The sequence below is a fragment of the Podarcis pityusensis genome, assembly GCF_964106645.2.
Source record: "Podarcis pityusensis genome assembly, chromosome: 6".
Classification (NCBI taxonomy): domain Eukaryota; kingdom Metazoa; phylum Chordata; class Lepidosauria; order Squamata; family Lacertidae; genus Podarcis; species Podarcis pityusensis.
This window is the reverse complement of record NC_138030.1, coordinates 21,522,035-21,543,336: the sequence shown is the minus strand read 5'-3', so window position 1 is coordinate 21,543,336 and position 21,302 is coordinate 21,522,035. Positions and strand designations below refer to the sequence as shown.

General features: G+C 44.8%; 2 protein-coding genes and 1 long non-coding RNA gene across 3 annotated transcripts in view; 2 read left to right on the top strand and 1 right to left on the bottom strand.

Moving 5' to 3' along the window:
- Window positions 1–21,302, bottom strand: part of GDAP1L1 (ganglioside induced differentiation associated protein 1 like 1) — a 48,757-nt gene that overhangs the window by 26,713 nt on the left and 742 nt on the right. The gene's annotated exons all lie outside the window — the stretch shown is intronic.
- Window positions 3,644–13,332, top strand: LOC308480318. The gene is made up of 4 exons (XR_013988033.1): window positions 3,644–3,743; window positions 4,601–4,742; window positions 6,426–6,573; window positions 13,032–13,332. It is a non-coding gene; the product is annotated as an uncharacterized lncRNA (long non-coding RNA).
- Window positions 7,503–12,232, top strand: LOC308479621 (uncharacterized protein). Its single transcript, XM_081010358.1, has 2 exons — window positions 7,503–7,870; window positions 10,338–12,232. Exon 2 carries the CDS (start codon window positions 10,745–10,747, stop codon window positions 12,077–12,079), a length of 1,335 nt encoding a protein of 444 aa, XP_080866484.1. The 5' UTR covers window positions 7,503–7,870; window positions 10,338–10,744; the 3' UTR covers window positions 12,080–12,232.

Sequence of the window (21,302 nt, the reverse complement as noted above, 5' to 3'; positions counted from 1 at the left end):
ACCAATCACAATTGCCATGCCCAGCTGATTCTCTTTTCATGCATACATTGACCACCATAGAGCTGAACGGTTTATTCTTTTCAGTATTCTGGAACAGACATTCACTATGTACAGTACCTAAAAGCAGCTAGTTCCGTACTATAAAAGGCAGGTACAGGTCCTTTTAGTTCAGCTAGGCCACAGACTCAAAAGAAAACGGAATAATCAGAATACAGTTTTATGAAATTATTTTCTCCAGCAATGTATCTTGTCTTACTTGTGCATTTGTTCTGATTTGTTTGCATGGCGGTTATACAATAATGATTAACCTTTTTCCTACATTTATTCTGATTTGCTTATGGGGTGCTTATACACTGTCCTGTTAATTAATCATTTGTTCATTGCACACTTTTTTAAATGCATTGTCCCATCACTTTCCAAAAGGCAAAAGGTCCAGTTCTTAACCAAAGTGAATTTATTGTGCTAGGACCACAGAGCCCTTTAATACTTTTAGCTGTGCAAACCTAGGCTTGTATGCAATGTGGCACTATATAAGCATCCCATCAGCACAAGGATTCCTGCTTCTGCAATGGGACTCCTCCCTCTCTTCTCCCAGTGCAGTCCCTAAATCTGTTTTGGGTCCCCCCCCCCCAGCCTCTGGAACAGATTTGGGTATGGCATGTGGGGGCATCGGTGGGAAGTCCTGTGGCTGAAGTAGAAATCCTGATTGGATGCTTATGTGACGCTGCATTGAAAACAAGCCTGAAAGTTCTGGTATGCATTTGAATTTCTCCCACAAAATTCCAGCAGACAGTCTGGAGGCTCCCTTATCCATTGGGGAAGACTGATTTAGACCATGTGTTCTTTATAAAGATCCCATTATGCATTTTTGTTTGTTGGGATTTTAGGGTAAAGAGTGAGTAAATAACAACAATAACTATAATAATGATTTAAAAACCTTTAAGTCCCTTGTACCCCCAGTCATGTCGTGTGTGGTTGATGCAACTACAGTAGTATTCTTTAAATTGCTCATAGTTGTACAACATGCACTAACCGTGATCTCAATTCTCTGAGTGCCAAACTCAGAATGACATATCAGTGGAGTTTGCAGAAGTACGAAAAATCATTAGGAAAAAAGCCTAAGGAGTGGGGGGGGGGGGAGGTTGACCCAAAAACAGCCAGTGGAGACTGAACAGAAAAACTGGTCGAAGAGGGATTGGAATGGAGTGTCCTAAAAACACCGCTGTGTTTGGCTGCAAGTCATGAGACCCCCAAAGCATTTCAAAGGAATAAAAATGGAGTAAAAATATATATGTGCCATAAAATTATAATGAAACACACCAAAAAATAAATACATAATCAACACAAACAATGACGCAATTTTTAGCAAAAGGAGAAAAAGTCATTTCAACTCAGCCGCTATAGAGAAAATTAAGCTTCTTATGAAGCTAGTATTATTCAGATTTTTCTGCAAATAGGGAAGCAATAAACTAGCCTAGAGACAAAGGGTTATATTCAGCATAGCGCTAACGTTAAGGTTCCATTAGTGCAGGGATTTTCCTTGTGTGACAGAACCTTCTCTCACTCTCCTCACCCCATGCACCCCCTAAATCTGTTCCGGGGTTCTCCGAACCCTTCAGAGCAGATCTGAAGATGGCACAGGTCATGCATGTGGGGAGGAGAGAAGAGAATTACATTAGTGGGAATCCTTGCAATGGCTTCTACTATTGTAATGATTTAGGTGAATGGGGATCAAAGGTTTTGAAAATGCTTTGAAAGCTCTCATTCTAGGGTGGTCATCCGTGGCAGCCAACAGGGCAGAGCTGGGCATGATGGCATCACAGAGGCAGAATAGGGGGTCGGTAGGGAAGGCAGCGCAGTGGAAGGAGTGTCGGATTAGCTCTGCCACTGTGCCCACACTGCCCCAACCTCTCCATCACTTTCCTACTCTTCCGCTCCATTACCAGCAGTGACCTCTGTGCTGGGAAGCCAAAAATGCCATCCCACTCCACGAGCTGCTATTGGTGGCCCCATGCAGAGGACAATCTTTTATTTTGAAGGGCTAGCAGAGGACGGTCCATTCCTTTGAAGGGCTGTCTGGTTGGTCCACATCCAGTTTAGAGATAAAGAACCATAATAGCAAGGGCACTGGAATCACCTATTAGCTGCTAGACCTGGGTACCAGACTGAGGAAGCACACGGGTCACCCAGCCACAGCCTTCCCCACTATGGCAAGAGGTATTTTATTTCCATTTAAATTGTCATCATTATTTCTATACAGTGGTACCTCAGGATGCGAACAGGATCCGTTCCAGAGCCCTGTTCGCATTCCGTAGCGAACGTAACCCATGTTTGTGCATCTGCGCGTGTGCGGGTCACGTTTCGGCACTCCGTTACTTCCGGGTCACCGCGGAGCGCAACCCGAAAATGCCTAACCAAAAGCGTATTTATCCCAAGGTATGAATGTATTGGCACCAAGACCCGGCAGAGAGAGAGGTGCCATTTTGTGGATTGCCTCAGGTGCCAAAATGTCTTGGGCTGGCTCTGGATGGGTGATTCTAAAAGAGAATGCTCCCCCAAGACCAAAATCCTACAGTGGATAATTTGTACACCGAGGTGAAGGCTTAGGCTAGAATCCTTCTTCCTAACAGCAGTTTTTCTAGGCAGGAATTGTTTTATATTTTTTCTTTGCAATGGGGTAGCATTCAAACATTCAACAGTCTCTGCCCTAAATCCTGAAGTGGTACAGACCCTGAAGGACTGTACCACATGATTTTTCCAATTCAGCCTTCTGTTCCTAGAGCTGATGGTACCTGGCACCAGGTTGAGATATTCTAAATGCATAGATGGCTCTCAATAGGAAAAGTGTGGGGAGGGGAAGGATTTGTAGATGAGATGTGCAAGGAATTGCATTATATAGAGCAAGTACCTTGCTGAGAGCCAAATTCACTCTGTTTAATGCCTTCATCACACCAAAGGGATTGGCTCTTTCCGTTTCCTGAGCTGTTTTTATTCCAATCATGGCTGGTCTGCTGCCTTTAGCTGACAAAAGCCAGAAATGTGCTTAAGACCCTTAAGCTTCCATCTGATTGGATTGAGGGCCTCAATGCCAGATTATCTAGCTGCAGGACAGTGAGAGAAGCAGTTACTTTGGCTTAGCCGGATGGTGAATCCCTCCAGCAGGTGCTGGGATCTGCTGAGCGAAAGAAGATATAGCATGCAGTCCTTCATCGCCCACGCTGCTCAGAGGGAGGGATAGGAAGCACAACTTGGCTGCCTCAGCAAGACCCCTCCTCCCCCTCCCTCCGCTTGCATATATAAGAGTCAGAGAGTCACTAGCACATGGGTAGGCAAGCTAATGTCCAATCGCCTTCTAAATACAGCCTGCGGACGGTCCGGGAATCAGTGTGTTTTTACATGAACAGAATGTGTGCTTTAATTTAAATTGCATATCAAGATTATTTGTGGGGCATAGGAATTCATTTCCCCCCCCTTCAAAATATAGTCCGTCCCCCCACAAGGTCTGAGGGACAGTGGAGAAAGTTTGGTGACCCCTGCACTAGCAAGAGAAAGCACAACTCAGGCTTACTGACTTGTAGATGCTGTCCATTTTCACAGTGTTGGCCCAAAACATTTCGCTGCCCAAGGGAAAAGGACATAGTGGTCGTCTCCATTCTTTGCACAGAAGTTCATTAGATTGGCAATTGTACCTGGCAACAGGACAGCATCTTACACCACACCTGAGGGCAGCAGGCTAGTTAAAGGTATGCAATGATAGCCTGTGCACTGATCTCCATCAGAAGGGAGTGGCCAGCGACTCAGGAGGAAGCTCAAAGTTACTGAGCTTTTTTTTTTTAGTAAATCCTCTCAAAAGAGGACATTACAGCAGGCTTTGGTTTCAGGGCAGGTTTCTCGGGGGGGGGGGAGTTAATTGAGCATTTTCAATGCTTTTTATAATTTTCGTGGATCTGATTTAGTAATTTTTGTCCGTCCCCAACTTGGCTACACCCATGGAAAGATATGCACGTCCTAATTTAAAATCTCTGCTGGGGTGAAGACCCCACAATCCCTCAACACAGCTGATTGCCAACCAATGGAATAAGTGGTGTTTGCTGTTTAAAATGCACTACGGCTCATTCCTTCCCACCCCCTCACATCAAGCGCTGCAGCAAAAGCTGCATTATTTTGGTGCTGTTGGTTTCTCACAGCTCTCGAGGCACACAGAACAAAAAGCCAATTATGGGGAGTTGAACGAAAGGTAATGAACCGAAAGAGACGAGCCTGCAAGCACCGTTTGGGCAGAGCACTTTGCACACAACCCGGTGACACCACTGGTTTCAGACCTGCATTGGCCACAGGCATGTTTGGAAACCTAACAGTGTAATATTGGCTTTCCCATTTATTCTGGGGGGAAAGCTCATCAAAACACAGGATGGCTATATTTTGTCTTTTCTGAATCTTCAAACATTTAGCTTCACTGGATGCGCCTAAGTTCTAGTGCTACAAGAAATGGAGAAAAACTTCCTTCTATCCACTTTCTCCACACTGTGCAAAATTTTATATGCCTCTATCATGTTTCCTCTTGCTCACTCTACACTTTGAAAATGCTGATATGTTACAGCCAGTCAAGAGGAAGCCCCTTTCAGGCCTGAGAGAGGACTTAAACCCACCAAGATATGTAAGGAAGGGCCAATTCAGATAGGAAGCAGAAATGTGATTCTCATTTCATGTACGCATCTCATTTGATACGCTGAAAAAAGCAGGTAATTATCATGGGGAGATTTTCCTCCTCCTGTGGGCAATTTGTATCTCCCTGGGGAAAACACACGTGTCTCACGCTCTGGCACTTCAACTGTACTGCAGAAGCACAGCTGGAGGATGAGTGAGTCACAAAAGCTATCATTCATATATTATAAGTCTGAAATGAACTGTGGAGTCACCTCACAGCTTCACGACACAATTTGCCGGTTAATATGTTATTGATAGCCCTGGGGGGCGGGGAGCCAGTCAAATTGATGGGGAGGGAAAGAGATCTACTTCTTCTGAATATGAAGGATCAAAAGCCCTACAGATATGGAAAAGGCATACATTGGAACTGGACTTCATAAAGCGGTCAATTGGGGAGTGTGAACACACCCCCCTTACACCATCGGGCTCCAATGAGACCTTCTATTGGGTAGGGGCATTTATTCTGTATAACCTCCCCCATTTAGTATAAATAGTTCTCATTTGTCTATATCGGGTGCCTTTTAAGACACAGAAAATCAAGATTAAAAAAATCCTTCCAGTAGCACCTTTAAGACCAACTAAGTTAGTTCTTGGTATGAGCTTTCGTGTGCAAGCACACTTCTTCAGATACCTTGTGGTGTCCATGCGCCCATCCTGTATTTTTATAGTAGTGTCCAAAAAATGTATTTCTTGCATAGATTGATTCATTGTAAGGTTGATTGTGGGGTGAAAATCATTAAATTTCTGGTGAAAGGTGTCCAGGGTCTGTTGACCATGTGTCCAGATGATAAAAATATCGTCAATGTATCGCAGATACAAGAGAGGTTTGAGTGGGTAGGAGTTTAGGAAACGTTGTTCTAAATCTGCCATGAAGATGTTGGCATACTGTGGGGCCATGCGGGTGCCCATTGCTGTGCCGCTGATATCTGAAGAAGTGTGCTTGCACACGAAAGCTCATACCAAGAACTAACTTAGTTGGTCTTAAAGGTGCTACTGGAAGGATTTTTTTTATTTTGACTATGGCAGACCAACACGGCTACCTATCTGTAACAGAAAATCAAGAGACACACTACTAACATTAATAAAATAAAATAAAATCCTACAGCACAAATACAAATAGCTTCAATACTGCTATTACCAGGGCTGGCCCAAGGCATTTTGGCACCTGAGGAGAACCACTAAATGTGGCTCCTGCCAGGGAAGAAGAGGACAGTGAAGTTCTGCATCAGGAATGGAGTGGGGAAATAAAGATCAACATCAGGAACAGGGGGTGGGGTGGTGAGGGGGTGAGGACACTAGCAATGCCTCTATTCACTGAGAGACTGCCGTGGTGGCAGGTTTAGGAGGTGGGCTGTCGAGGAGGCTGCAGATCCGGCCTCCAAGGACTGTGCTGTAGCTGCTGCTGATACTGTGGTGGCAGCAGTGGGTGATGCATCCCTTGGAAGCTGGGTTTGCCACCCCTGTGGATCCTGCCACCTGAGGCGGTCACCTCACCTTTCCTCATTGGTGGGCTGGCCCTCACTACTACTTCTACTACTGTTATTGTTGTTGTTATTGAACACCACAAATTTTCTAAGTTCTCTGTATATATTAAAAGGTTAACTTTGTATCTGCCCACAAGCTTACAATCTAATACAAAAGGAAAGCAGAAAGCAAGTATTGCAGCAGCTGCTCCTTTACTGAAACAGGAAGAGTGATGTTGATCTCCCTCTTGCCAGGATGCTGTTGCTGAGAGGCGAAGGGTGCAGCCCTAGGCCTCTTGGCTGGCAGCAGAGATCAGAGCACGACCTCCCCTCAGGCTTCTACAGTCCCAGGGATCTACCATGGTATTAAGTTACAACTCGGATATTACAGAACACAAGAATGGTACGTAAATCAAAATGCACTCCAACTGTCAACAGCGGCAACATAAATCTGTCTGTCAGCTGGAGGCACTGCATTTGTGGTGATTCTGTTCCTACCAGGTGGGCAGGGCACAGAAGGTGCTAGAAGCTTGAGGCCCTCTGCTCCACCTCATGATGGGTTCTATCTTGCCCTCTGTGCTGTTCAAAACACCTACTTTGATGTAGTCACGGGATTTCGAGTGGCATATTATGACACCCAGCTCTGCTTCTCCTTTTCATCTGAATTAGGTGAAATGCTAAACCAATGCCTAGTGATGGACCGGATGAGAACAAATAAAGGTCATATCGGCACACCACACATTTAAAGCATGTGACTTCTCTCTAAGACTCCTGGGAGCTGAAGTTTATCCCTCACAGAGCTGCAATTCAGCACCCTTAATGAACAAAGTTTCCCAGGATTCTCATGTGCTTTAAATGTATGGTGTGGATGTGACCAAAGTGAGAATCAAAATAAAAGACAATAACTGAATGTAGGTGGGGAGGCAACTGACTCTGGAGTAGTGTTAAGCAAGGCTCCCTTGGCTCTATCTAGAACAGGCCCACCTAATATTGAAGGGAGAGGGAAGGATTGCTTTCTATATGCTTTCTATACCTTGTACCTTGTACCTAAGAAGGATCTTCTATATTCTCTGTACTTTGGATCTAAGTAAATTTCTGAGCTAATTTGACTTCTGCAAAAGAGGCCCCTCGCTTTAGGAATGTAAGATAAGAAAGACACATATGAAGGAGACTGTAAGCTAGAAATAACCAGAGGCCCCTCGCTTTCTTACTTTAGGAATGCAAGATAAGAAAGACACATACGAGACGAGGGAGACGGGAGGAGGGAGACGGGAGGAGGGAGAGAGCTTTCTCAAGGTATAAGAAAGTTTGCAGAGGCGTATTTCGGGGCAGCCAGTCTTCCAGAAATTATTCTGCTGGCTGTCTGCTGTGCACAGAGAATAAACTGCTTTCCTCCAAAGAAGGATCTTTCCTGGTGCTTTCTTTTGCTCTCTCTCTGGATCTGAGGACGCGGGCCAACGATTCCCTGGCATGGACTAGGCTCAGCCTACATCTTGGTTCCCTGACCGGGAATCTGCCCCACCTCAGAGGGCTGGGGAGAGCCAGGCTCGACCTTGGTGGACAGCTCGGATCGGCAATTGCAGGCTCCACGCGCACCCTGCCAATTTGTGGGGGGAGCCAGCCACACCGCTCCGGAGCAAGGACCCAGGTCGAGGGAGGAAAGAGGACGGCGCCGAGGGGACAGGTCCGCAGCGGAAAAGGTAAGCCCGACGGAAAGGGCAGCCCGACGGAAAGGGCAGGAGGCTTGATCAACCTCCCCTGGTTGTGGCAGGGTGCCACAGGCAATAAGGTGCCACCAGGAATAAGGGGATTGGTTATGCAGTAGAGTGCAGCCAGGAAGGGGAAAAAAAAGGGGCGTGGCAGTGGTGTGCCACCGGTAAGGTTTGGTAAAAAAAAAAAAAAAAAAAAAGGGGGGGGGGGAACAGAGGGGAAATTATTTTGGTGTGTTTTGTGTATTGCATGCTGAAATTATTTTGGTGTGTTTAGTGTGTTACATGTTGAAATTATATTGATGTGTTTTGTATGTTGTATGTTGCATGTCAGATACTCTAGTGACTGAATTGTCAAGTGTGGGCCAGGGCTTAGTGTCCCCCTTGGCCGAGCGATTGTAGGGCTGTAGTGTGTGTAGAGTGAGAGAATTTACAACCTGTTAGCAGCAGAGTATCTGAAAATGGGGTCTGGGGCAAGCCAATGTAGTCCTCTGGAATGCTTTTTAAACAACTGGAAAGCAGCCACAAAGCATGATGATTGGGGAATCAAATTGAGGCAACGGAGGATGAGAACATTATGTGAGGTTGACTGGCCCTCGCAACAAACTAACTGGCCCTCGGAGGGGAGTTTTGATTTGCAACTAATCAACCCACTGTATCAAAATATCTTGAACGTCCACCCAGACCAGATCCCCTACATTTCTACTTGGAAAACCAATGTAGAAAAGAACCCATCGTGGTTGAAAGCCTGCCGAGGCGACGCCCCCCAAAGTACAGTTTGTGCAGTTCGACCGACAGGGAAGTCAGAAAAGCCCCCAGTGATACCAGACCCAGAAGAAGAGGAGGGGGAAGTCATTAAACCACCTCCACCCTATGCTCCACCAACTGCCCCTCCCCTGGACCCAGGCCCCCAGGCACCGGGAGGAGTTGGCCCCCAGCCTGAACCCCCCAAGGCTGATGAATCAGAAGAGGAAGAAGAGGAAGAAGAGGATGATGAGGAATTTGTAAAGGGATTGGTTGAGTTAGCAAGGAAGGTGAAGAGAAAGGTGTTGTTGATGATGATGATGATGAAGACTTCAGAAAAACTCTAGATAAAGAGATAAGATGGACTAGTAAGCAGTTTGACAGAGTGTTCCAGTATGTAGAACTGTTTAAAACAGAGCTGGATGTGGCTTCTTGGTTCTAGAAGCAGCACAATGCAAGGATGTGAACTGGCAGAAAGAAACAGAAGGGAAGGCTTTGAGAGCCGCATAGGACAGAACTGTTAAAAAAGAGACAATTAAAACCCAAGGGATTTAAAACCCTAGAATTACAATTACTGACCATTGAGGAAATCCGCAAGAAAAATGCCCTCAGGGCAGCGGACAATACTGATGTTGCAATTGAGGCAGCTAATAGTTGCAATTGAGGCAGCTAAAACTCCACTTTGATGGCTCCACTCCACTGAGTGTACGACCCCCTGGAGTCATCCGATGCCCAGGACCACAGACCTCCAAGCACTTTAAATCAGAATCCTTCTTTCGAAGAGGACCTGGCCAAAATAATTAGGGGTTTGTCTTCAAACAGCCAGCAGCCAGAAAGCCAAAAACGCAATCCTGGAGCAAGCGAGGGTGTCCACGGGAGGGTCAGAAGACGCCTAGGGAAGAAGCCAGTGCGCCATCTGCAGGCAAGGGAGTCATTGGGAAATGGAATGCCCACAGGCCCCACTCCCCACAGGCTGGGAACAACAAGATTTCTCAAAAATTATTTCTTTTCATCTCTGTTCTTGCTCAAAAAGACTGTTGCAGCAAAAAAGCAATTGAACAGACTGTTTTTTTAAAAAAAAATCATGCAAGTCACAGGACATCAGCTCCCCCCCCCTTTCTGCCAGGCGCTTGGAGGTAGCTTCAGAGCGTTATCTCTTGGCAGCTATTCCAAGGACACTGCTGCATTCAGCCAGTTACCCTGAACCTCACACTTTCTGGATTTACAGTTCAGCCACATAAACCCAGAAGGCCAAGAGTTACCCACCCCCCTGCCCCAAAGTATTAACCTGAAGAAGTGACTTTCTTAAAAGCAAGTGAATGCTTTCTGTGAACTTTGTCAAGTTTTTCTTTTTAAGGTGCAATTTTATTCTGAAAAAGGAGCCGCAGCATAACATAGGAATTGATATTTTGAGGAATTTGAAACTTTGCCAGAAGCAAGGAGCGCATTGTTCTTTCTACAGACACTGGCAAATGAACTGAAATTTGCAACATGGCTTAAAGCTCTGAAACCTAGAGCACACAAATGAGACTTTTAAAAATCTCAGCTGGCAAAACTTAACCCAAGGAACAGAACTGTTAACCCCTTGCGAAGTTTCCTGCCAAGCATATCCTTTTGAATTAATGTTTGCTAGGCCTATACCTTATGTGCAAATGTTACCTATCAATTTGTTCTGTGCAATCGCTGCCGTCTTTGTTATCTCTTCTCTTAACAGGTGAGCTTTTGCTGGAACGCCTTGTGCCTTGGTCGAGCCTCTGCATCCCTATGATGAGGACCCAGATTGGACCCAGACGCCCAGACATCGCTCCAGCCTTGTTGGAAGGGACCCAAGATGCCCAACGCCCACCAGACGACCCGACACCCACCAGACTACAGCCCTGCCTACGTCACTCCGGACGCTGACGCTTGGCACGGCTCCAGGATCCAGCATGGATTGAAAGAGAACATTTTCACATTTTCTTTTCTTTCCTTTCGCATAACTGAACTTTATTGAAGGTACCTGGGCCTGGTTTGCTTTACGCCACCCCTGCAGAGGAGGGTGTCTAGTGGGTCTTTTCTTTCAGCGTAATTACACCCCAGCCCACTCTCTAGCACTTACCTAAGCCCCTCCCCGTGCATACAATGGCTCAAATACGACTGTGGGTCCCCATGCTGGTATTTCTGCTGCCTTTGACCTTTGAAATGCCAATACCACTCACAGTGACCAGACAACTGCTGCAATCGTGGGGGGCCCACCACACATATAATAAGTGGATTCAGGTTGCTGAGATGGTTGCGTTCTCTGCAAATCGGACCAATTGTGCCGTCTGCACTCTGGCCCCTGTAGATGCTCTGGGAGGAATGCCACTCCTCCCTGTGCCTTGGAATGAATCCTTGGTTACAACTCCACTTGTTGCCTTCCAGCCTCTGGGCAACCATTCTTCTTTATGGAATCATTCCGTCCCTTTCCAGGTTCACAGGATCACTGGCTGCCTTTGTGTCAACAAATCAAATGACATAAGTGACGCTCAGACCTATGTGGGCACTTCCCACCGTGATCGTACCTTCCCAGCCCCGACTAACATGTTTGAGTCCGAGACAGGAACCTTTTCTGGTTCCAATTTGATTGCATGCCTGGCCCGCTTGCTGAGAGGCACCATATCTGCCCATGGTCAGGACGTTTACTGGGTGTGTGGCAGGAAGGCCTATCATGCCCTCCCAAGAGGATGGTATGGGGTCTGTTTTCCAGCCTACTTAATACCCCCCATGTGGATTCCTGACCAGATTGCCTCTGCACCCCGTAGAAGGAGGCGTTCGGCTGACCTGGCAACACTTGCAGGTGGCAGCTCCCAGAATTGGGGCAAAAATCAGTGGCCTCCGGAAAGGATACTGGCCCATTATGCTCCAGCCTCATGGAATCAGGGAGAGAAAATCTCTGGGGAAAGGGGGCCGATCTATAACTTGAACCGCGTAATCAGACTCCAGGCAGTGGTAGAGATTGTTGCTAACACGACAGCCACGGCCCTTAGGCTAATTGCTACGCAATTGGATGAGACACGCAATGCGTTTCTCTCAGTCCAATTAGCATTGGACTTTCTCCTGGCGCAACATGGAGGCTTTTGTGCAGCGTTAAATCTCACAGGTGGAGCATGTTGCTTCAACATTTCAGACCACGGCGAGGCTATCCGTGATCTGGCAGCAAGCATTGAAAAGGTAGCACATGTCCCTGTACAAACCTGGGAGGGCTGGGATATGTCTTGGTTGGACGGCATCTTCCCAGGTGGATGGATGGGGAGGATATTTATTATGGTGATAAGTCCAATAATGCTTCTATTGCTTTTCTGCTTCTGTATGCCCTGCTTGATGCAATGTATGCAAAATATGATGGAGAAGATGATGTCTCGCATGATGGGACCTCGTGTGCTTGCTTTCATGAGAGATTATAGACCCCTACCCCAGAACGAACCTAAGTATTAGGTTGTTCATAAGAAGAGGAGGGAGTGAAGGGAGAGGGAAGGATTGCTTTCTATATGCTTTCTATACCTTGTACCTTGTACCTAAGAAGGATCTTCTATATTCTCTGTACTTTGGATCTAAGTAAATTTCTGAGCTAATTTGACTTCTGCAAAAGAGGCCCCTCGCTTTAGGAATGTAAGATAAGAAAGACACATATGAAGGAGACTGTAAGCTAGAAATAACCAGAGGCCCCTCGCTTTCTTACTTTAGGAATGCAAGATAAGAAAGACACATACGAGACGAGGGAGACGGGAGGAGGGAGACGGGAGGAGGGAGAGAGCTTTCTCAAGGTATAAGAAAGTTTGCAGAGGCGTATTTCGGGGCAGCCAGTCTTCCAGAAATTATTCTGCTGGCTGTCTGCTGTGCACAGAGAATAAACTGCTTTCCTCCAAAGAAGGATCTTTCCTGGTGCTTTCTTTTGCTCTCTCTCTGGATCTGAGGACGCGGGCCAACGATTCCCTGGCATGGACTAGGCTCAGCCTACAATATAGGCTAATCTGGCCTTGATTTGGATTGGTCTTGAATTAAATTACTTTAAGATCAGGCTCCTATCATAATCCAGGTCTTGCCATGTCCCTGAAGTAACAGGAGACATGAAGAGGTCTGGATGCCTCACCTCCCTAATATTCTTATAAGCTGCCCCCCACCAGAGAACATAATGAGGCAGGAAGGCCTCTCCTGCTCGTGCCACTACCCCCTAAACTTTCATGATGGAGGAAATGAAAAGAATGTTGCAATGCATATGACAGACATATTCTTTGATTCAAGCCAGCACTTCACGGTGCCCTGGGTTAGTCGCAGCTGAGTCCGTCCCAGGACATATGCTAGGCTGTGGAAGACCTTATGTCATCAGCAGTTTTATTTTCAGTTCCTTTCCTAATGATCCCCAGCATGAAATTTTCCTTTTTCACAGCTGCTATGAAAACACCACAACAGTACTGCGTGAGGAGGCCTAAGAGGAGAGAGTAGGAGACAGGCGATGATGACCACATCAGGGCCAGCTCCAGTTGGATTTTCCATTTCCTGCTCCTCCTCATGTGAATGATTGATTGCTAATATTTCTATGCCACATTTCATCCACATGAACCGCAAAGTGGCTTACAAACAATAAATAACAATAACAGAACAGAGCATCGCAAATACAGCATAAACCAGGTTGAATAATTACCAAGCCATCAGTAAAATCATTACAATCTATAAAACACTGTTAAGAAAGCAACTGCAAAAATAAGCTACACAGCACAATTGCAACAAAAGTCATAGGATTCACTAAGTGCTACAACAGTAATGCTGTAGAAAACAATCTTAACATTAACAAAATAGCAACCAAATAAAAAATAAATAAAAAAGGCTAAGCACTGTTGAATTCATGCACACACTCTCCCTACCGCCATGACTCATAATCTTCCATTCAACTGTCCTGTGGGAAGCGTTCTTGGAAAAGGAGGCAGGCAAGCAAAAAACACTTCAAGGCCTACTCAGGCCAGACTTCTCTCCCACTCCTGCAATGGCCCTTGGTGTCCATTGGGACTGGTAAGGTAGAAGGCAAGGAGACCAACAGTTGGTGGAGGTAGAGCCAGTGAAAGGCAGTGCCACCCCCTGGAAATAAAGAAAGCAGGCAGGTGGGGACTGACTGAAGTCTCTGCCCCAATTGCCCTTATTGACCAGGATCCACTGCACCCCTGTGAGAAGGATCCGTGCATATTTTTAAAATATGTAAGTCAATGTTACTTCTCCACCTTAGAACTAGTCCTATCCTCAAGGCCTACGTGGTCATTAGGCAAGGTGAGGCCACCGCCTCAGGTGTCAGAAGACCCTGAGGTGGCACCACTTGAGGTGAAATGGGAAGTGCTTGCCCTGTCATTGCTGCTGTCACCTGCACCACCCACCACCTCTGGCCACCTCAGCGCTGATTTCCAACAAGATCTTGCCGAACTCACACAAGAACTTGCAGCGTATATGAGATCTCACCTGAAATGGGTGCGATCTTGCCCAAAATTGGCACTGACCCTGGTGTGGCAGAGGTGGTAGGGTGAGTAGCTGTGGCAGTGGCAGACAGCACAGCACTTCTCGTTTCGCCTCAAGCGGTGAAACGGGACGTGCCGCCACTGTCTATCCTGGAAAGCAGGATAGAAATAGTTGTAATAAACACAGGCCAAAATAGAAATTACACTTCAAACATGTGAAACAGTCTCCTGAGACGGAATGAAATTCCAGTGACTGCAACTCTGCAAGAAGCATTGTTTCTAAGCTTCTGAACATAGATTCAGGAGCTCCATCTAAAGAGTTAAAAACAGCACGCGTTGTGCAGGAGGCTAACAAGCAACTCTTAATATCACATTATGTTCTTAAAATTCCAGCCTGCTAAAACGAAATAATAAATATGTTTACAAGAGAACCCCTAAAACAAAATTAGCCATATGAGATTAGCATTTAATTTATACATGGGGCTGTCAATTTAGATTATAATGAAATGTAAACAAGGCAAACAAACTAATTAAACAAAGAGGTGGCAATTGTCCCAAGAAAGTGATACTTATATCCAATTGTTTTATCCACATCCAGTCAATGAGCTGTGAACTTCATAGTCACAGATGGAAGTCAACAGAACTCATGAAAAGGTTTATGCTGATCCCACCATCAGCTGAGGTGCTTCCCAATCAAAGGCCTGATCATTCCTTTTAACAATACTGGCAGTAGATTTTGGACAGTCAAAAGAAAGGGCTTCTTCACATAGTATAACATTAAATTATGGAATAACAACAACAACAACAACCACCAGCCCTTCACCAACAGGTCCCAGGGTGGGTTACAACAATTTAAAATTTAGAATTAAGTTAAATCAGGTGGGCCCTGAAAACACATATCTCAGTTGTCAGAGGCCAGGGTAAAGAGGGGTATATTCAGTATTCACTGAAAGCTGTATAGTGAACAAATCAGACACACCTCTGTAATGAGGGAATTCCACAATTTAGGGATTGCCACAGAGAAGGACCTCTCCAGGACACCCCCCCAAAAAAAAACCTTCTGTGGGATGATGCAAGCTGTGGTGATAGCTGCTGGCTTTAGAAGATTTTGAAAGGGGAGCAGACAAATTCACAAAGAAGGTTATTAGCCACACCAGCTTAAATTAGCTGTTGCCAGCTTGATGGTCTTCAGTTATTTTGGACTACATGGCTTTGCTGGCCAGGGTTGGTGGGAGTTGTAGTGCAAAGCAGGTGGAGGGCACTAGGTAGGGCTGCCATATGTCCGGAATTTCCTGGACATAGCCGGGATTCAGCCACTGGAAACAGTATCTGGACGGAAATCACCAGAGCCAGGGCTTTTTCAGCTGTAGCTCCGATCTGGTGGAACGCTCTGTCACAAGAGACTAGGGCCCTGCGGGACTTGACATCTTTCTGCAGGGCCTGCAAGACAGAGCTGTTCCACCAGGCCTTTGGTCAAGGCACAGCCTGACTCCTTCCTTTGGCAATCCTCACAGAACTCTAGCCCAATGATTGCCATTAATTTGATTGGAATTAATTTTATAATGAAATGATTTTAGAATGTTTTATCATTTTACTGTTGTTAGCCGCTCTGAGCCCGGCTTCAGCTGGGGAGGGCGGGATATAAATAAATTTTATTATTATTATTATTATTATTATTATTAAATGTCTGGGAAGATCCGGATGTTAGGCAGCCCATATCGGAAGTGTAGATTTTGGCGAATTTCCTTAAAAACTTCATTTATTATTAGTATTAGTTTTGCAGCAACAACATTGGACAAAACCAGATTTTCACTTTTTGAAATATGGTGACCCTACACTAAGCGAGTGAAGCCTGTCTGAAATGGACCTCTCTGGGAGACTTCCGGGACAGCGCCATCGGCAATGGCGGAGTTCCTCTGACAGAGAGGAACCCGCTCCGTGAAAATCGGGTCTTGCCGCCGCGGCGAAGGCGGAGACCCTTTAAAAATCCCAGGCGGAGGAAGCCTGGGAACATGGGATTCGGCTGACACCAGGAGTGCCTTCCCTACTCGCAGGGAAACCCTTTTTCGGGGGTCCGAAGCAATGTGGGGTGAGTGGCGCGGTGTTTTGAATCAACCGCTACTTTTACGGAGTGAAGCCGCACAGCCGTTGCCGGAGAGCGCTGACCTTTTCCTGTGGACAATTGGACTCTAAACAAGTACCCGTGAGTAGGATGGAAAATTGGATTAAGTATTAAGAAATATCTTAATTTGGCACCGAAACGGGAAGGTTCTAAACAGGAAGTCCACCTCCCGTTTTTTGTAAATAGATTGAAGCAAAAACTTTGTAAGCTAAAGTCTGGAAAGTCGTATATAAAGTTCTAAATTTCCTTCATTCATCACCACCAAAACCCCTCTTGGAAGCAGGAGAAAAGAGGGGGATTTTTGACTGTTTAAGGCTGCAGGAGAGAGAGTAAAGAAAGATAAATTTTCCACCGTCTCAAACCTGGGAACGGGGTGTCAGAGACAGAAATTTATGGGGAAAGTTCATCGACTGTGAACGGAACATCTTTTGACAGATAGTTAAAAAAAAAAGAGAGAAATATATTGATTCCAATGTTGCTTCTTCCAGTCAAAAGAAACAAAGTATTTGAAAAGTGAAAGTAATTTTTCCTTGTTGGCCCTGCTTTTAAAAGATGGATACAAATAGAAATTGTCTCCTCTAGAGGGAACTTGTTAATTTGTTGCCGGAGCTGATCTGGGGACCTCACAGCTGTATGATTAGGATCGTGAGACCAGACTCTAACCTGGGGGGGGGGGGGAATGTGTTTACAAGAAGTCTTGGTGCTTGCTTTTTGCAAGACAAGTGCTTTGCTGGAGCAGATGCATGAGAAGATGGATTTGATGACTGTTGCAGTTAAAAACTTTGGACAAACGGCAAATACCCATATAGAAACTATTCAGGAACCAGCCCAGGAATCTGTTTTGATAGGGCAAGCGCAAGGGCAGAAGAAAATGGAGGAGGTTGTTGTTGAACCTCAAATAACACAAATGGAGAGACCCGAGGCCTTGCAGGAGTATAAGCCGTTGTTCTTGAAGTTCGAATCTGGAGTGGACCGGGGGGGGGGGTGTCTGGAGTTGTGAGGGCTCTTAATTTTGGAAAGACTTTGAAACATGCTTTTAACTACTTTCTGGATTACAGTGTTGACTGTGGGGAATGGGACTGTGGGGAATGGGCTGATCTGCTGAGGAGAGATGGAGATACTTTTGGATTGGAGTCCTCCCGAGGCCTACCCCCCAATGAGAAAGGAAAGAAAATAAGAAAAAGATCAACAAAAGAAAAAGTAAAGGGCAGGTATAAACAAGAAGAAGACCTGCAGAAGGGACATGGAAAAGATTTAAGAGCCTCGGACATAAGAGCACCAGGTTGATGGATTAGATAGACGAGAAAGGACTGACAAAACCCGAGACCAGGAAGAAGAGACAATGGATGAAGATTGGAAGAAAGTTTCAAAATTTATTTAGAAAAGTATTGTAAAATTAATGAGAATTAGAAACATGTTGGAATGAAATTATTTGGCTTCAGCAGAAATGTCAAAAAGAATTATGAAAGAATATGCTATGGTTAAAAAAATTTGGTATATATAAGTTTTAAGTTTTAAGTTTTAGGGTTTTTTAGGTAAGATAAGGTTAAAATAGATTAAGGTAATTTAAATGACAGAATATTGTGAAAGATGGAAAAGATTTGCTGAGATAATTAACAACTAGAATACAAAAAAGGGAGGTGTGAGGAGGTCGTTGAAATAAGTTAATGAAAGTTAAGGATTTGGGAATATTAGACTTGTTTTTTAATTGTTTGTTTACTTTTGTTTTTTGATTTAGATGTATTGTGTGTTTTGTTATTTATTTATTTTTTGACTTTGGTCTTTATTGATCTGTATTGTTTAATTGTTATGTTTATCTACTTCTTTCTTTCTTTTTCTCCTTCCCTTGTCTTTTCTTTCTTTTTTCTTTGTAACTTTAAAATTCTCAATAAACATCATTTAAAAAAAATATGAAATGGACCTCTCTGAATACCAATTGCTAGGTGCTGTACAATGGAGGAAGACTATGGCTATGGCCTTCATTTCCTGCTTGCAGACTTCTCGGAAGCATCTGCCTGGAAATGGTTCAAAAACAACGACCAGCCTACATCAGGAGTGGGGACCCTCCAGCCTATGGGCCAAATGAGCAAGTCTCCTCCCCTCTGGCTCCCTTCCATAGATACAGGGCTACATTTGTCCTCACATCTATCATGACATGTAGGCCCTGATTCCATCCTTTCCCCACTCCCAGTTTCAATCCTCCTTCTTCCCAGGACTTCCCTTTATGCTCAGGTAACATCACAGTAACACTGCCACAGACTCGCTGAATGACTGGTAACAGCCAACCTCTCTTTATTACCTATTAGCTTCCAATGAAAGGGAAAGTATCACCAGAGAAGATACCTAAGGAGGACCAGAACTCTCCTGATCTGAAACTCGAGAGAGAGAAGCGGTTGTGACTTGAAAGTAGGGCTAGCATCCGCAGAAGCTGAGGGCCTAGCACTAACCTGCCCAAATTAAGGCGCTCGTGCACACACACAATGGAGCATTCTCCTCACAATCCTTTCAGGAGTAAATAGATTTCTACGTATACTTTGGTGTTGTAATTACTGAATGGAGGAAGTTTTGTTTGAAGGTGGGAAATAAATGGAGGAGGAAGTTTTATTTGTTGAATGTGGCCTCGATTTTTGGCCCATGTGCATTTTTCTGTGAATCAGAATGCCAAACATTTTCAGCCAAAACAACTTCCCCTGGGAGTACATCTTCATACTTATTTGTTCAACCTAGCTGGAATTTCTTAAAGAAAAATAGGAAATGAAAATCAGGAATGGGCAAGATTTAGCAAAAAGCCTAATTTCAGATTTAAAAAAATTCACATCACAGTTAATGCATTGACTAGGGAATGTGAAACGTCTCATTAATGTGAACTTTATGACCCTGAGTATCACACATTTCCTTTTTAAAAATAAAGGATCTAATTCTCTTGAGAAACCCAAAACTGTGTTGCTAGTTTCTGCTCAGTTAGAAAACAGATGGCAGTCTTAGCCTTCTCTAGCTGTCACAGCTTTCAGCTGTTTCTTTTGTCTTCTAGCTCTTTTTTCAGATATGGTTTATAATCTGTAGCATTCTATCTTTCCTAGACATGTTTTATGCCAGGTAGTAAAATAATATTTAAAAAAAAAATGGATATTGTATTTACAGAGATAGCATAAAAGACTATGATTAATGTTATGGAAGCAAATTTTCATTTGAATATTTTATTCCTCTTGCAGAAGTTGTACTTTATGGTTGCAGAATTTAGGGCAGAATTCCAGGTGTCTTGTATATAATTTATGGAGTATAAGAAAAAAGGTCCAGAGCTTTGTTTTAGAGCCTGTAAGACTATTTATCTCTGGCGTTTTTGGTTTATACAAGAAGTGGAATTGACTCCTTAGTTTGCAGTGGTTTTTCTCTTCTCTATTTGTTGAGAGAAAATTGGCTTTCGGAGAATATTGGCATATTCATTGTATGCTCTGGCCATGGTACTGAAAGAAAAGAAAGAAAAGCTACAAGTCACTCCCTTAGTGACACTCTGATCCACTGTGGCATCTCAGCCCTGTACATGCTCTGCTTTTGCAGGCACCAGCTCCTTTGGGTAGCAAAGTGAAAGAGGAATTAAATCTTAAATGTTCTGAATGCATGAGGATTTGAGTTTTGATCCCTGTTCTGATATACAGTAATATAGGGAGTGGAGCTTTTTTGTACATGCATGGAGGCTGAATTCTAATTGCTTCTACAGCAGGGGTGAGGAACCTGTGGTCCTCCAGATGCTGCTGGACTACAACTCCCATCATCCTTGACCATTGACTGTGCTGGCTGGGGCTGATGGGAGTTGGAGTGCAATATCATCATGAGTTCCCCAACCTTGTGCTGGAAGAATAAAACTATTAGAATGAGGGTGTTCTGTTCTGAAACACACCTTGAATTATTTTTCTTCTACCCTTTGCCACGCTGAGCATTCCTCATATGCTCTGTTTATGCACTTGCAACTCCAGATTTCACCAGGAAGCAGGCATGTATCTGGGAGTGGTGGGAACCCTTCCTTCTCTGCAATCAACTAAACAACAACAACACCAAGTGGGGGGACTTAGATAGGAATGGCACATTTATGTGCTGTCACTTTAAGGGTTCATTCTGCTGCCCCGTGGAGTCCCATCAATTATGGCAGAGGTGGGGCTAGCACTGGATTAGTTGTAGAAAAGCATGTATGTGTAGCTATTTAACTGTTTCCTTGCCCAAGCAGAGAGACAAAGGCACAAAGTAAGTCCCTGAATGGGGGTGTTACCAGGAGATAAAATAAAAGGGGAAGAGCTGTGTTAGCTTGTTTCTCAGGCAGAGCAACTAACCTTATGTATGACTCACCTATCCAAAAAGAAAGAGAGCATTTGCCTCCATTCTTCCCTGGTGTTTTTTTTTTTTTTTTTTTTTTAGATGGCTGAAATAGATTTGTTCCTTTCTGAAACATTCCAGATTCCCTGTTGATTGGTGTGGGGTTGCTTTGAGATTACATGTGTACTGGGCCCTTGCTCCACCTAGCTTTCTGCTCCTGGAGAAATGAGAGGCCCTCACGCCTTGAGGAAACCTGCCCATTCATCATCTTCCCCATGCATAATTCAACCCCCATGTATAATGAATGCTGAAAGAAATGGCTGTGTGTGGATGTGTACCTAAGAAAGATAAAGGTCAGATGTGTTTCATCCTTTGTTCACAACTACCCTGAGCTGCCCAGGGAGCATGCAGACTCTGGGGTTGGGGTGGGGATGCTGCCACTTGCTCTCAGTTTGAAAGACAAAAGCTGACTCCATCTGTGCACCGACTCCAAGAGTCCAGGAAGCAGGATTTCAATCCTAGTGCTGCAGTGTCAGATGTCAATGGATTGTTTGGTACAGGTTCTTCAAAGACGATATGCCCAGTCCAGCCCTACAGAGCATATACAAGGACCCAGATCCATTTATGTCTCCATGCCTTCTCTCCATCGTTGCAGGAGACAGTTGACCAGGATTCGTTTCCCCCCTCCCTATGCTTCTGTCTCCCTCCATTCATCCCATCCTTGGCCCACAGAAACCAAGGAGCCTCTCCAAACACAACATGCAAATCTGACCCCCAAACCAGACAG

Coding starts and splice junctions, on each gene's coding strand:
- LOC308479621 (XM_081010358.1), top strand. CDS start 10,745: ATGGCTCAAATACGACTGTGGGTCCCCATGCTGGTATTTCTGCTGCCT.